Genomic DNA, 16,811 nt, shown 5'->3' on the forward strand with positions numbered 1-16,811 from the left:
CGACTGCAGCGATGAATCTATGTGGTAGTAATCCTGAAAACTGGTCTGCTGAATCCCTTTACAGTGTGTCCTCGTACAATGCCTGGTATGGTCCATCGCAGCTGGGGTGCCCGGAGGTGGGAAAGAGGATAGCAAACGTATAAAATCGTATCCGTATTTGTTATGTTGGTCAGACTGGAAGAAGGTTCAAAAACAGAGTGAAGGAACATAGAAGAAGTTTTATATACAATGACGGGAAATCTTCTTTCGCTAATCATTTATGCCTCTGTAACCATTTTAGCAATTTCGACATACATATTTTACATTGTATTGAGAAAGGGCTTAAACTAGATTCTATGGAAAAATTCGAAATTGCCAATAGCCCGGATGGACTTTGTAATGATGTTTTATTTTGTACTGACTCTCCTTTGTTAAAATGCATCCCCATGACGTCAAAACCCTGACCTTCACTCCGATCCACTCGATGTATGTTTTCGTCCTTCACTCACTTGTTCCACCAAAACCGTTTCCCCTCCCACTCCCCCACACCTAATTCCATATGCCCCCACCTCCTACCTTGGCCTGGGTATATATACCGAGAGAGTACTGGATTTTTCACCTTGAAAATGACGCTTATGTGTTGAAACCATGGACGGTTGCTGAGTTGTGACATTAAAAGTGTGGAAATTACCATTGTGTTCTTCTTTTTATCATGGGAGAGCAAAGTATGAAAATGGAGGATTAAAAGGAAGACAAAGGAGAAAGTTTTGTTTTAACCCTTTCAAGACGGTGGAGTTCTCTCCTTAGCATGACTGCTGTACTGAGCCCCAAGAGATTTTTCTGTCCCCTATGTAAGGAGCATTTCTGCAGGACATTCGTTGAGAAGGGTCTTGCATAATATCATGTACTCTTTGCGCCAACCTTTTTCGACCCTTCCTAGCAAGGGACTCTGCATTATCTTGGACTCCGAGGGTATTTGCTAGGCTCCCTCCTTTCGGGGTTTATAACCCAACCAGCGGCATTATTTCGCGGTCATCTTAAGATTTGTTTATATGAATCCGCCATATGGATAACTGTTGCTTGAACAAAAATTGCAGACTTCGAACTGAATTCGTTTTTTTTCTGAAAATTTTCTAATTTTGAACGAAGCGATACCGTCAATATTAAAGCATTTAATACAATAGCAATAATTTCCATGTTGATATTCATACTGAAATCGAGGTTTTTTTGAGGAGGCATTTTTGCAGGACATTTTTTAACCCTCCATATTCTTTGACACTAGCAGGCACGCATGGCACTCAGTGCTACACTTGGTTTTCCGCTGATATTTATAAGAAAAGCTCGAATTAAGAAGCATACATTCATGACCTTGTTGGAATAATTGATGCGTTTGGTTCACTGACCAACTACTATTAATAACGTGAGGCCGAAGCGGCACAATGTTGCCCTTTGAGCCACAGCGTGCCCGCTGGAGGGTTAATAAGGGTCTCGCAGATAATCAGACACACTCAGCACCAACCTTCTTTCGACCCTTCCTGGCGAGGGACTCCTCATTATCTCGGACTCCAGAGGGTAGTTTGGGGTTTATAACGCTACCAGCTGCTTTGGCTCATGATCAGTCATGCTTTGTTTATATGAATTAGCTACATGTCGATAGTAGGGATGGTCAGATCGGATACCTTGGATCCAAATACCCGCGGATATTGCCCTTCATCGGATACATCGGATCCAAAGTTGCGGAAGGCATCGGATCTGGATCCGAAATTTTTAATAATGGCTTCAGTGAATGCAACAAAAAGTGCAAAAAAAACCTGGCTGCGGACCACCGGAAAATGGCCATTTCAGCAAAGTTAACAAAATCGTTAATCGCTTAGGTGTCGCAGATATCACACTTCTTTGAGACGGTGGAGTTCTCTCCTTAGCATATGACTGCTGTACAGAGCCCAAAGAAACTCTTCCGTTCCCTCCGTACAGAACATTTTTGCAGGACATTCCTTAATACGGGTCTCATGGATAATCACACACTCTCAGCACTAACTTTTTTCGATCCTTCCTGGCAAGAGACTCCGCATTATCTCAGACTCCATAGGGTAGTTTGTGGTCAATCATGCTTCGTTTGTATGAATTAGCTATATGGATAATTGTTACATAGAATCATGAATCATGTTATGAATAATTGTGTCCTCATTAACCTTTTCCCCTTTTTCCTGACCCGGAAGACGACGGCCATATATTTACGTGTGAGATTTTCCTAGCCAGAAGAACGAAAGCTGTATATATACGTTGTCTAGCTCTCCCCCTTTTAGGATGGTTGTGGGTTTACGCCGTCTTTGTCTTGGGACCCAACCCTGCAGGGTTTAGGGTTTACCCTCGGAATCCGGGAGCAGGTACCCGGATCCCTAGTCTTTTATAACCCCTCTTAGCGGTAAAGGACAGCGGTCATACAATTGTTTATCCAGTCAGGTTTCAAAATAAATATTGGTTCATTTCTCAAGAAAAATAAACTAAGAATTGAATTATTTGTCTTTTGCGCAGCGTTTACAATTTTTAAATGAAATTCTACGATAAATGTTAACTTATATCTCGAGTTATGTATAAACATCAACATGGAAATTGTTGCTGCATAAAATGAGTTAATATTGGCCTTAGAACTTCGTTTAAAATTTGACAATGCTCAGAAAAAAATGAGGAATTCAATTCAAAGTCTGTAATTTATGTGCAAGCAACAATTATCCATTTGCTAAATACGTACAAGCAATACATAAGTTGACCGCAAACCAATGCCGCAGGTATGGTCGCATTATCTCGGACTCTAGAGGGTAGTTGGGTTCCCTCCTTTCCGGGTTTATAACTCTTTTTTCAGCTGCATTGGTTTGCGGTCAATCATGCTTTGTTTATTATCAAAATGAGACATTGCAATATTTCCACTGGGTTTTATTTTTAAACAATGCGTTACATCATTACAAACAACATTATCAAGTGTGAAAAAGCCTGAAAGAGTTCCTACTTATATATCTTGGTGCTTGAAGGGAGGGGGTAAGTAGAAGGATGGGGTTTTGGTGACGAGGAGTGAGGATATTGAAGGCTGTGGGGGGGAAGGGTCATTTTTTAGGGTTTCGGAGAAAAAGCAGGGTTGGGGGGAGGAAAGAAAGGTTCCAGGATGGGTGAGGGTACCACCATGCACGCCTTCACCGTCTTCTTTCGCATTGTGGTCGTCCGGATGTAATCCTCGTCCAGATGATCTTCTTCTCCTGGGTAGTTGACCCCATGTCCTTTTATTGCTCTTCTATGGTGTGAATGGGTACTGTGTTTGAGTGAGGTTGTGTGGAAAGGGTTTGAACAAAATTTAGAAAAGCTTTCACCGTAGAAGAACAATAGAAGAAGGACACGGGATCAACTATAAAAACTTAAAATTATAAATAAATATTATATAATTATTTAAATTAATAAAAATTATATAATTAATAAACTATAAAAGTTTTGGTGGAACATTTCTAATTGATTTATTGTGCATGATAGTAATGTATTCCATTTGGGTGGTATTCGAGGGTGTTAGAACATAGGTTTCCATGGCGATGGTTTGATCTCTGCATTTCTTTAGGGTTTTCTTCCGCATCAGCTTGTTTGTAGACAACAGTTTCGCTAGCTGTCCAGCCAGCATATCTTTAGGTCGAAGGTGTCGGCTGTTGGTGTCTGCCTCACTCATATGAAATGAAACTTTTAGTTAAGGAGTGCCGATACTTCCCTAGACAAATCAGGGAAGCAATAGGAATTCAAAAAACACCATTGAACACCATTGAACAAAAAACACCATCCGTTTGTATCTGGCACCTCAGAGAAGATTGCTAGGATTCTACGACAGCACAACGTCGTAACAAGATTCACTTGTGTCACCAAGACTGGCAATGTACTACCGGGTCCAAAAGACGTTTTGCCGCACGACATTCAAGAAGGGGTCCATAAGGTGCCATGTTCATGCGGCAAAGACTACATAGGAGAGACGTGTAGATCAATGAAAGTGCGCATCCAGGAACACAGAAGAGCCACAAGAAATAAGCAATTTCAGCTCTCCGCCATTGCGGAGCATGCATGGAGCGAACCCGGACACCAGATACTCTTTGACGAAGCATCAGTTGTTGCAAACGAAAATAGATATTACCCCAGGCTAATAAAGGAGGCTATCGAAATATTCAAGACACCAGAAAACATGAATAGAGAAGACGGCTACCCTCTCCACAGCTCGTGGAAGAGGGTCATACGAGAGAAAAGAAGGTGGACCAATCAGCATCCAGCATGAAAAAATGGCGCGAAAAATGAACTATATAAGTCACCAAAAGTTGAATCCCGACATCGACCTGAAGACGCCGGTTGGAATACCGGCGAAACTGTCGTCACAAAGAAAATCCACGCGGTGAAACCCAGGAACATGGAGACATCATCTAGACAACGCCGCGGAAAACTATGCATCAACTTAACACTATTGAATTTCAATAGAGAAGATGGATACTTCCTTCACAGCGCCTGGAAAAGGATCATCAAAGAGAGAACCAATCAGAGAGAAGCACCCAGTCAGATAGCCAATCACAGTGCAGCTCCCATCCAGCCTACGGTATATAAGCGAGGCAGAAACCGACATCCGACGTCTTCGACCTGAAGACGCTGGCAGGATAGCCAGCGAAACTGTTGTCAACCAACAATCTGACGCTGAAAAAACCCTGAAGAAATGCAGGAATTTGAGGGTGTTGTTTCGGGAGGCAGTCTGTGAATGGTGGCAGCAGCATAGTGACTTCTGAGCAGGCAGGCAGCTGGCAGCTGATTAGCAGGCCTCTCAACTGAAGGGCTCTTGATAATCGCTATAGTCTCAGGCTCAACATTTATGGAAGTTCATTTCAATAATAGGGTGGTTTCCTATTATTTTTTTATTGCCTAAATCGAAAGATTATTACTCCTGGAGTACGTATTTCATGCTTTTAGATTTTTAAATGACGATATGTATTCCTCGCGATTAAATGAAAAGTGAAAATTTTCAAGCCACGAAAACGCGACTGCTAAGTATGAATGCTGGGAAAACTCTGTGTGATGTCGTTCTGGTTCCCGCTGCCGCAAAGTGAGGTGACCTTGGGGCGAGGCTTTGAGCACTGATACGACGCAGGATGCTAGCAGGTAGCAGAGTGCCCTGCTAACAGGTAGCGCTTGGCTTAAATAAGGATTATTAATACCCTATCAAACGGAGAAAACTTTCCGACCATAGGCAATTTTAATAGGTGATTATTAAGAGATGTTTCCCTGAGCTCTGTGACTCATGCATGCATTGGTAATCTCAGACGATGTAAAACTCCTATCTACTCGTATAGAAACTAGGTCACTGTGACGTCACGTGGAGTGGCATCGCATGGGCGCCAATATGGCCTTTTTCAATTGAGGTTTAAAATTGACCCTTAACATTCGTCCTAACTGGGATTTATGAAACCAATCTATTTGTATATTATGAATGCACTAATGTTGGGTAACAAATCGCAATCAATGCCTTTCGTTTTATTTGGTGAAGGAAACTACCCTATTAAAACGAACAAACTTTGTATTAATCCACCTATTTATTTTCGTGGTAAGACTAGTTTCGATGCAGCAGCATCCACCTCAAGTACAAAGGTTACAAGCAATAAAATATCAGTATATATGATGTGGTTTTCGTGGGTTTTCGTACGAAAACCACATGATGCATACGGATATTTTTATGCCTGTAATCTTTGTACTTGAGGATGGAGCCACTGCGTCGAAACTAGTCGTACCACGAAAATAAATGGGTGGATTGATGCAAAGTTTGTTTTTTTTAATTAATGAAGGGTTCTTCTAAGGGAGGGCCTCAGTTGTACAGTTCACTTTCCATGGCAGGATGTTTTGAACACTTTGAATGCAGGAAGGGGGAGAGTGGCTTTATCAATTATTTTGGGACAGTATTTTCACTTGGGGGATTGTAGGGGTGAATTTGACGTGCACTGGTGGTCAATTGTAGAAGGGGAACTAGGGAATCCCACTAACGAGGGGAGACAATGTACCTTTCTCCACCGTTTTCAATACTGTATTTTTTATGGCATTCGGAATGACAAACACACATCTGAACTTGAAGTGGTTCCATTGAATGGGCCTTAGTTTGGCTGTAATTAATTAATTTTCATGCGGTACTTTTCACAAGCCGCCTATAGATCCATGATATCGCACCCTTCAGCAGATGGGTCAGGTGGGGTAGTGGTAGCGTGACGCCTCCCACCCGGGGGACCAGGTTTTGGGGCTTCGTCATGGCAGTATATTTTGTTATCTTCATTGTGATCTTATGTTTCTCAACTTTTTCATCAATTTTTAAAAAGTTCGATATGAAAATTAATTAATTACAGCCAAACTAAGGCCCATGCAACGGAACCACCACTACTTCAGAGATGTGTTCACTATTCCGAAGGCCATAAAAATACGGCATTGAAAAAGGCGGAGCAAGGTTCGTTATCTCCCCTTGTTAGTCTAAATGACGAAAAAAAAAATTCGGATAACGGCAAAGTTAAAATTTTTACCTTCAGGCTCAAAGTACGAGAGCTTTGAGCGATTATTATTAGCAATACGAGTACAGTGGCGCCGACTCCATGGGGCCTTAAGGGGGATCGAGCCCCCTCAAAAATTCGTTATGGGTGTGAGGAAAACTTTGTCAGGCTTGCTGATTTTCCCTAGAGTGTCCAGATATCGAGATTCTAGTTATCAGGGCTCTAATGTTGATCGTATGACTCTTCTAAAATGCTTAAAAAACTTAAAACTCACTACTTATAATATTTCCCGGGGAAAGATCTCCGGTTTGGGCCCCCCCAATATTTTTTGTAAGTCGGCGTCCCTGCACGAGTACTCCATCTCCCTCATTTTGAGATTAATTTTTTCAAACAATTATAACTTACAAACAATTAATTATTACTTTTAACACGATCCCTGGCGTGGACTTTTAGACGAATTCGCCCATTGCACCATCGTGTTATTCTAGTTTCTTTTGTTTTAATGCTTGGATTCTTTCCATTTGAGTTTTTGTGTACATTCGTCTACGCACGCTGCGTCGGTCACGTCATAAACGCATTGCCGAAGTAGCTGTAACTGTGTGCTATGAAAGGAAAGGCTCATTCATTTTAGGGTCATAATAATAATATTTATTTTACGGCAGTAAACCTAATTTACAAATATTAACTGTAAGGAAAATTACAAGAAAATTAATACATTTACAGTTACAATGATAGTGCAATAAAAGTAGCATATCATATACAAGTTACATCAAGTCGATAGTTAGTGTATTGACAGCAAATATGTTAACATATTTCGTTTAAATGAGTCAAATGAATCATAAAATATGTCAGCATTAGTCACATGTGATGCACTGTTAAATAACCTCACTGCCCTGGTGACAAAATTATTATAAACAATATTGTTTTTACAAAATTTCACGAAGAAAGTGTTGCAATTTCTTGTTGAGGTAACTAAGCAATTTAAACTAATATCATTTAGACAAGTGCAATATACCAAATTATGACATAGTTTATATAGAAACAACAGATCGTTAAGTTTCCTTCTGACCAGTAAAGGTTCCATATCTAATATTTGAAGAGTTTCTCTATATGGGGTGTATTGAGCATGAGACTAAAGCGGCATGGAGACTAAGTACATGTTTCGGTCATTATGACTTGAACGTGTTAACAAGCCTTATATAATTCCAAAATTGCATACTTCCCTACAGTTGGTTGTAGTGGTTAGCGTCATTAACTCCCACCCAGGGGGCCTGGGTTCGTGGCTTTGTCACATCAGCATTTTCTGTAGTCTTCATTTTGATCATATGGTGATAAGTATTTCATTAATTTTAGCTGCATCAAACGTAGGCATGAGAGAAATTTTATTATCATCATGACGGCATTCAGGTATTTAAGCAGTGTCATTTCGAATGCTGAGATATTTGGAATTATATAAGGCTAGTCAAAAATACCGCTTGAGAATTATTTAATTACAGCCAAACTAAGGCCCATTCAATGGAACCACTGCCAGTTCAGAGATTTGATTGACATTCCGAATGCCATAAAAAAGTAGGGTGGAACAAGGTACATACGTCCTCTTGTAACGAGTTTAAAAACTTTGGCACTTAAAGACTGCACTAGGTTATAATATTTGTGCAAATGCATATTGGTTGTAATGATTGTAGTTGTATATGAGCAAAGCATGAGAGATAAGTTGGATCATTGCAAGTGCAGCAATTAACTACATAAACAGAAGCCTCAATAAGAACAGAAGGGATGTGAGGACTCTGAGAACGAAAAGTATCACCTTAACATTAACTTTATCTCAACCATGATGGAAGTTAGTCCAATTCATCATCACAAAATAGGTGCAAAACACAATGGGTGAAATAGGGGTTGCGAGAAAAATCTCCAATTAGATAAAAACATAAATCCAAATCCTCATTGAGAATATATTACATCATCATAATAATAATCATCGGAAAGACTGCATTAATGCTAGGATACACCGGGCTTATTAATTCCGTTAGAATCCCCTTCGTAAAACGGAAGCGATCACGTGCTAGCTGCATTAACGGGATCACCGTGTTCCCGTTTTCCAAGCCTCACAGTGTTCGACCATGCTCCATAGTCATGGATACACGTCCCGCAGCCGTTGCAACCTGGGCAACTTATGCGAGAGGTGACTACGTGGCGTGGTGCCTGACAGTGTAGTTTCCGATGTAGAGCAGTGGTTTTGAAGCATTCGTGCAAACCAGTTTTCTGTATTTGTGATCACACAGCCACGGATGTGTGGTTTTCGGAATCAGGCCTTACATGGAGCATCAATAATATGATTACAACCATTGTAATCGCTGCTATAAAGATTGCGGACTGGCAAAGAAAGCTCTCAATGAGTCCGGGAAGCACTCTTAACACGTTGACCACCATGATGTTTTTAGTAGATATTTCCTCTGATGCCATTAGTGTTTTTCATTCCGTTAACTATTCCCGAATCATAAAACATAAAATGTGGTTTTTTACTTTACTTTAAAATAAATATTTATATTCTGACGCCACAACGGCCATGGCCCATACGTTAGCAAGAGATACCGGTCACTTGTGGCTTCAGAAATCCACTTTGAAACAGTCGCTCGGAGGCCACCCACTATGACTTGCGTGGCGTGACGGGAGCCACTCGACTCCGGTCATTATGAACGGTGTGGCAGTCAACGTGTTAAATAATAGGATAACTGCATAAATAATAATATACTGTTTGTTTTACGTAAATTATGAACATTACAAGACATTTAAGTGAAAGTTTGGGTTATCCGTGTTTTCTGATTATTCGTGTTGTCACTCCCCATCATTAGCTCGAGTGTACTGTAGTTGGAATGTGTCCGTAAGAGTAACAACAATTTACTGAAACATAGGTCACGCAGTCTTTCAAAGACACACTTTCAATTACAGTAGCTGATATGACGCAGGATGCTAGGAGGTAGCAGAGTACCCTGGTAGCTGGTAGCGCTTGGCTTAAATAAGGATTATTAATAGCCTATCAGACGAAGGAAACTTTCAGACCTTAGGCAGTTTTAATAGGTGATTATTAAGAGATGTTTCCCTGAGCTCTGTGCCTCATGCATGCATTGGTAATCTCAGACGATGTAAAACTCCTATCTACTCGTATAGAAACTAGGTCCCTGTGACGTCACGTGCAGTGGCATCGCATGGGTGCCAATCAGGCCTTTTTCAATTGAGTTTAAATTGGCCATTAACATTCGTCTAAACTGGGATTTGTAAAACCAAATAATTTGTATATTATGAATACACTAATGGTGGGTAAGGAATTGCAATCATTGCATTTCGTTTTCTTAGATGAAGGTAACCACCCTATTATGAACATTGTAAGACATTAAGGTGATATTTATGGTTATCCGTGTTTTCCGTTATTATTCGTGCCGTCTCTCCCCATTGTTAGCCCATTAGGATAATCGGGATAAGTGTGCTGTATATGTTAATGTGTGGCATTGAAAAAGGCGGAGCAAGGTACGTGGCCTCCCCTGCAGTGAGTGCGAAGCCAACACTCCCAGCTGCCACACCAACTGAACCCACCCAACTTCCGTCTTCCCTCCTCATCGTTCGTGTCGTTGTTTTAAAATGCCTCGCTCATTGTTTGTTGTTTCAGGGTGAGGCGTTGGGGCTGCACGCATCTCTGCAGCCAATTGTGGACGAGGCAATGACGTCTCCGCAGCCGATAACGGTGGTGACTAGGAATGCGGCAGCGCCAATGTCGGAGAGCAACCCTATCAACCATGACAGCAAAGAGCAAGGGGGGGAGGGGAGGGGAGGAGTGCCAAGGAAGCGCAAGGTTCACGAGTAAGGATTGTTGCCCGAAATCAGGGAAGAGTGAATGCTCACTTCCCTCGGCATGTTCACAGAACTCATTCATTAAATATAAACGGTGCATTGGAAGCATCGTAGCGATGCTCGCAAACCACCATTTGCCAGTTCTCTGTTGAGCGAGTTTAACCCTTTTACTGCGAGCCCATTTCGGGTGGGATGTATGAAGACTGCCAAGGCTATTTTCCGGAATTTGCAGCATTTCAAATTTTAAAATTTTTCAACTACTTAATTTTATTTCATACGTCTAGGTTTTTCCCAATTCTTAAGATATATATTTACATCTTATAAACATTGATAGATTATGGGGGTTTACTTAAATTACAGCCGTTGAAATAGCCGGAATCACGAAAAAAAAGTGAAATAATTCGGGCCGATATATATCGGCCCCTGGCAGTTTTCGCTCAACCAGCGAGGGCTGGTATATATTGGCCCGGTGGCAGTGAAAGGGTTAATTTGTGTTCAATGTCACGTTGGAAGTGAAAAATTATATTCATGGACATGACAGATGGTAACGAACATTATGTTACACAATGACTAGCTACAGAATGTGCAATGGCAAATAGAACATATTTTTTCTCGTGAGTAAACTCAATATTTCTCTTCTGCTGTGTCCGTGGCCATATATATCATTTCCATAGACAGCACAAAAGTGAAAATAAAAAAAAGTGTAAAAATCGCTAATGATCTCTGCCACTTACGTCATTAGATTTTATGATTGACGATCTATTTCACCATGGTTGACGAGCGGTATTTGTACCAAATGTCTGTGCTTGAATCATGATGTTCCTGGTGTGTCAAATTTGACCAGCATTGAGTGTCATAGCCATCTGCATATTGACAGAGGGGGAACAGACGTAATGAGTAATTGCTGCATGATTGGTTTCGTAAGTTTTAAGGATGGTTATCCTTAAAACTACTGTATGTATCAGGGTTTATAAAAATTGAGTTTCATGAAATAATTTTGGCATTTAACAGATATTGGGGTTGCTTTTCTTTCTGCATAAATATGACACACCATAAGACTCCACTGATAAGAAAAGAATAAATAGTGATTTTGGCGTTTTATAAGCAACTTCTCTTCTTCTTATTTTAGTCTTTATTTGTCGTTCATTGGTTTCCCTCGCAGGTGCTCGTACTGCCAGCGCATCTTCAAGAAGTGTTCGCACCTCAAGCAGCACTTACGCACACACACCGGAGAGAAGCCGTTCCAGTGTCCGGTTTGCATGCGCATGTTCGTCACCATGGGCACGCTCAAGGTAAGTGCACAGCATTATAATAATAATAATAATAAATTTTATTGGTCCTGAGACTGGTATGTTACAAGTATAGGACAAGTAAAATATAACTCTTAAATCATTTGTTACAATACACATCCATATATCACAACATAGTACAATATTATACAGTGCAACCTCGATATAACGACACCCCACGGTGCACTAATAAACACTCGCTATAGCGAATTGTCGCTTTACCGGAGGTGGAGCAAATAATAGCCAATATACCTGTTGCGAACAGATATACAGGAACAGGAGTGGTGCAGCGACAGATAAACATCTATCCGATAAACGTAAGCTTTAATCCAGACGAAAGGCGATGTTTTTTTGCATCACTAAATTTCCTTACTCAAATAACGACTAACTATTCAAACAATTTATAAGCGCCGCACTGAATAAAAATCATGCAAAGCATTGTTTCGTCAATCATTACATTTATCGAACGACAGTTTACCACATAAATTTGAGACTGAGCACTCCGTTAACTTCATTTCTAACAGATCGCTAGCAATTACAGAGGTTAAGGAGTCTTGATGAAAGTCTTCCGGCGGTGAAACCCTCGCTATAGCGAGAGCCAACACCAAAAGGGTCTCGTAAAAACGAATTTTTTAACATGCTTATTATGGGGTCAATTGACGGTGCATCGGCTATCTCTCGTAATAGCGGGGGTGTCGCTATAGCCCGTACTCGCTTTAACGAGGTTCCACTGTACATCAGAAACCTGTTTAGCACATATGAATTTATCTTACAATAATCAATTTCCTAGGAATTAAAATCAACAGATTTAGGCGTTACTTGGTGGAACGATGAGATATTCATGGTTAAATAAAAACACAGTACTATTCCACAACCTTATATTTTTTTGCAGTCTACTAGTTTCAACATTTACAACGTCTTGATCTTGACTTGTCTTGACAGTACTATTGAGTACTGTCTGAGATTGGTATCTACATTCACATTCTGAGTCTTGATAATGACGTTGTAAATGTTGAAACTAGTAGACTGCAAAAATATAAGGTTGTGGAATAGTACTGTGTTTTTATTTAACCATGAATTCCTAGGAATTCATTTACATCATAATGACACTTGTTTATCAATAATAAATTTACTCTTTTTTTTAATTTTTCCAATTTCTCTATTGATTTTATATTTTCGGGTAATTTATTGTAGCATTTCAGTTCCATTTTGTATGGGCCCTCAAGGTGTAATTCTGAGATTGGTATCTACGTTCACATGCTACCCTGCAGGCCACCTAAAAGGTGTGTTTCAGGGGGTGTTAGGACACCAGCCATTTGCACATAAAAAAGGAAATTCAAAATTACAGTTAGCATTTATTAAAGTCCTTTATGGTTCGGGGAAAAAACGAATTCCCATATCTATCTGTTCAGCAAAACATCTCTCTTAATTTATCGCTTCTATTGGACCAGGAAATATAGTGTGTCTCTAATATTATGTTCTCTGTGTCGCTCTTAAAGATATCAATTCTCAATTGTTCAAGCAATCTTAGCCTAGCGCGCAGCCTCCGAGTCTCTATAGCGTCTCCCAGCCTAATTTGCTTAGCATTTGGGTAAAGATGTCTGTACGCCCGTAGCAGTTTTTGACTAACCTTGCACCCTTCCTTTGTATTTTATTCAGTTTGTCGATTAAGTCTTTCTGCACCGGATCTCATGTTTAATCGCTGCATATTCAAGGTGCTGTCAGACGAGTGCAAAATAGCACCTTTCTTTTACTTTCCCATCCGAAAATATTCCCACAATACGCTTGACGAATCCTAACTTCATCAGGGGTATACACCCATGTCTCGTATAGCGCAATTTCGATTAGCGCAATTTCGATATAGCGGAAATTCGTTCCTTGGGGAAACATTGCAACGCAGTGTAGCCTAATCAAATATCTTAAACGCTCTCGTGATAAAACGTGAACTTGCGCTAAGTACACACGAAATTTCTATCATTTTACGCATATTAATATTATTGCTTGCTTCAAATCTTCTTTTTTGTTTATGTGTTAATCGAAATCCATTGCTGTGCAATTGCCAAAAGTATTACTCGTCATTGGGTCCAGATAGCCGGCCTACCGAAGTAATTTATCTCGTCTCCTTAACAGAATTACTTAATTTAGATCATTAATTAAGCATGGGGCTAGTGGAAATGGGTTTTTTTTAAGCAATACTGGTTGAGACGTGATTTTTGCCGTCATAGGTTACCGGGCGATTGACTTCCAGGTAGAGGGTCTACGCTAAAGCCTTCAAGGTCATCGGTATTCACGGGGGAGAAATGGAGCGGTGGCCGAGTTGCGCATGAATAGCGTCAACATATAAGAGGGTCCACTATAGAGTCTCAAACACAATAGCTTCGTTCCCTCCCCGCAGTCGTAGGCCCTCTGCGTCTCAAGAATACAGTTCAGCAGTAGAAGGTGATTTCGATAGAGCCATGCAGAGTAAAAACCAAGAGAAAATGGCAAAAAATAGGAATTCGGGTAGAAAAATCAAGAAGTTATCAAGAAAAACCATAAACCTAGAAGAGAAATTGAAAGAGGTCAATTGCTTTGAAAATGGAGAACGTCAAAGCGGTATTGCGCGGAAGTTGAAACGCACGATGCCTTATTCTGAATAAAGACGAAGTTAAAACATCAGTGACCTCAGCCGCAACAACTTCAACCAAGCGGTCTACACATACGGAAAGTTCATAGTGAATCAGTAAAAAAAAGACGAAAGTGGTAATCGCTCCGAGACATTTAGTGAAAGCTCCGGTTGGTTCCAGAATTTAAACGGCAAGCAGATATTTTCAGTGCGGCGATATCAGGTGAATCTGTAAGTGTTGATAGCGCAGCCACCACAACGTTTTCTTATGAACTCCAAGCTGTGATTGAAAGTGGCTCCTTTCCCCTCAACTAGTTTTTAGTGTTGACGAGACGATATTCTTTTGGAAAAGAATGCATTCTCGTTCATTCATTTTCAGGGAAAGAAAACCTGGTTTAGGTTTCAAGGCATTTAAAGACTGTCTCACGTAGCTGCTGACTCGGAGGACTTCAAATTAAAATGATTTATCATTTATAAACTCCGCTAGCTATGAAATGGCATTCAAAGTAGCATTTGCCTGTCATTTCGATGAGTGACAAAAGGGCCTGGGTGACACAATAGTTGTTTTTAGACTGGTTTGAAAAAGCGACAACTGCCGGCAATGCATTACGAACCCCTGAGATGGCAGATGTTAGCCCACCCGCACGACAGGAGGGAATTTCAAAAGCATGTAAGAATTTTTTTTAACGTGAATAAAAGTCTTCAAATGCGTGCATACTATCTTTAAAGATGTTTTAAACTATAAACATTTATATAAATAATGTTTTCTAAGGCTATTTATGGGAATATATATGTTTTAGAGGAAATTCAATACCCAAAACCTATGCTACCAGGAACGCATCCCTATCTTCCCAATGTTAAAACGCTCTCGTATAACGCAAATTCGTATAGCGCAAAGACCCCAAGGAACGCATCCCTTGCGCTATACGAGGCATGGGTGTACATACTCAGGCCTCCCACTCAACCATAAAAACCTTAAAACCTTGAATAAGCAGTGAATTTTGTCCACTGTGAAAAAACCTATGAATTTTGTCATGAAATCTTTGAAAAATCTCTCAAACTTGATTTTAGAACTACGATTGACAGATCACAAGAGAAATCGATATGTCGCTCATATCTGAACGTCAGTCACGCGCAGACACTGTCCACACATTTATCTGCACAGGTGTATTCGAAGTGCAATTATTGGTCCTTGTGCCATGACGACACGTTGACCTTGAGCATGTACCAAAGCCAGAAGACTGGTAAACAAAGTGTTCATTAACTCTGGAAAAAAATCAGAAACGTCTTAACTTCCCTGCCATCCTGGTCCCTCCATTTTCCCACTCACAACCTTTAGCCGAAGATGAATTTGGCAAACGATAGGTTACTTCATAAGAGAATATATATAGCACTTTCATTGTTGCCTAATCATTCACGGCGTCTTTTGCGTTTGGTAAATTTTTACTTAACGTGCGGCCGGTGATTATTACTTGATCAATATTTCTGCCTAAAATAGATTAGATAATTAGTATATTACTACTTTTCCTCTTCTATTCTTGACCTTGTTCAATTAATTTTTCATGATGTTTCTTGGAGATTAGGTCAAATGAAACCAAGTTATAGCCAACGTTTCGATTTATGTAAAATCATCCTCAGGGCTATGAAAAAGAAAACATGAACAATATAAAATACAAAGATAGCCTTAGTAACACAACATCAATAAATATGTACAAAGTTAAGAGGTATGTCAAAATTTGTTGTGTATTCTATTCTGTTGTTATATGTATATATGTGTATACTTTAAATTATATTACTGTATAAAAAAAGCGATCGTAACATTTTTATGTAAAAATATTGTATATCGTTGTCATCTTTGTATTTTATATTGTTCATGTTTTCACTTTCATAGCCCTGAGGATGATTTTAAATAAATCGAAACGTTGGCTATAACTTGGTTTCAATTGACCTAAACTCCAAGAAACATCATAAAAAATTAAAATAGATTACCCACAGGCGGTGAATTTGACGACATTTAGGCAGTGAAAACCTGGAAAAAATCGTGAATTTAATAATGTAGTTGGAGTGGTGACTCTTGGATTTTAGGTAGAGTGGGACTGCAGCCCTCCAATCTCTCCCAAGCTCTCTCCCAGTTCTTTACCTTCCTTAAGCTCTTCTTCTTCTTCCTCGCCTCCCCCTGTTTGATCTCACCTAGATACCAAGGATGGTGAGTGAAACGGAAAGAAAAATGTTAAGTTTCAACCTGAAGCAAAACGAAAATAGGAGGCCAAGGTTTAGATTCATTCTCGCACGAAATTAAAATCACTGCACAGAATTTAGTTTCAGGACGAAACTTTACTCCCCCGGAATGAAACTAAATATCAGGCCGTCGTATCATGCGACACAGTTATTAGGATGATATCGTATAACTAAATATCAGTAGGACGTTAGTGGTAAACCTTAAAAACCATTAATAAGCCGTGAATTTCGTCTACCGTGGAAAAACCTGGAAATAGCTGTGAATTTCATCATAAAACCTTAGAAATCTCTCAAATTTGATTGTAGAACTACGATAGACGGAAT

The 16,811-nt window shown here is 40.0% G+C and overlaps 1 protein-coding gene across 1 annotated transcript in view; it reads left to right on the plus strand.

Annotated features, from left to right (window-relative positions):
* The window catches only part of LOC124170064 (zinc finger protein 236-like), a 149,306-nt gene that overhangs the window by 113,192 nt on the left and 19,303 nt on the right, over positions 1-16,811 (plus strand). Inside the window, 2 exon segments of the mRNA XM_046548750.1 lie at positions 10,174-10,364; positions 11,518-11,647. Coding sequence (XP_046404706.1) covers positions 10,174-10,364; positions 11,518-11,647 — 321 coding nt within the window.

The sequence above is a fragment of the Ischnura elegans genome, chromosome 13 (genome assembly GCF_921293095.1).
Source record: "Ischnura elegans chromosome 13, ioIscEleg1.1, whole genome shotgun sequence".
NCBI lineage: Eukaryota > Metazoa > Arthropoda > Insecta > Odonata > Coenagrionidae > Ischnura > Ischnura elegans.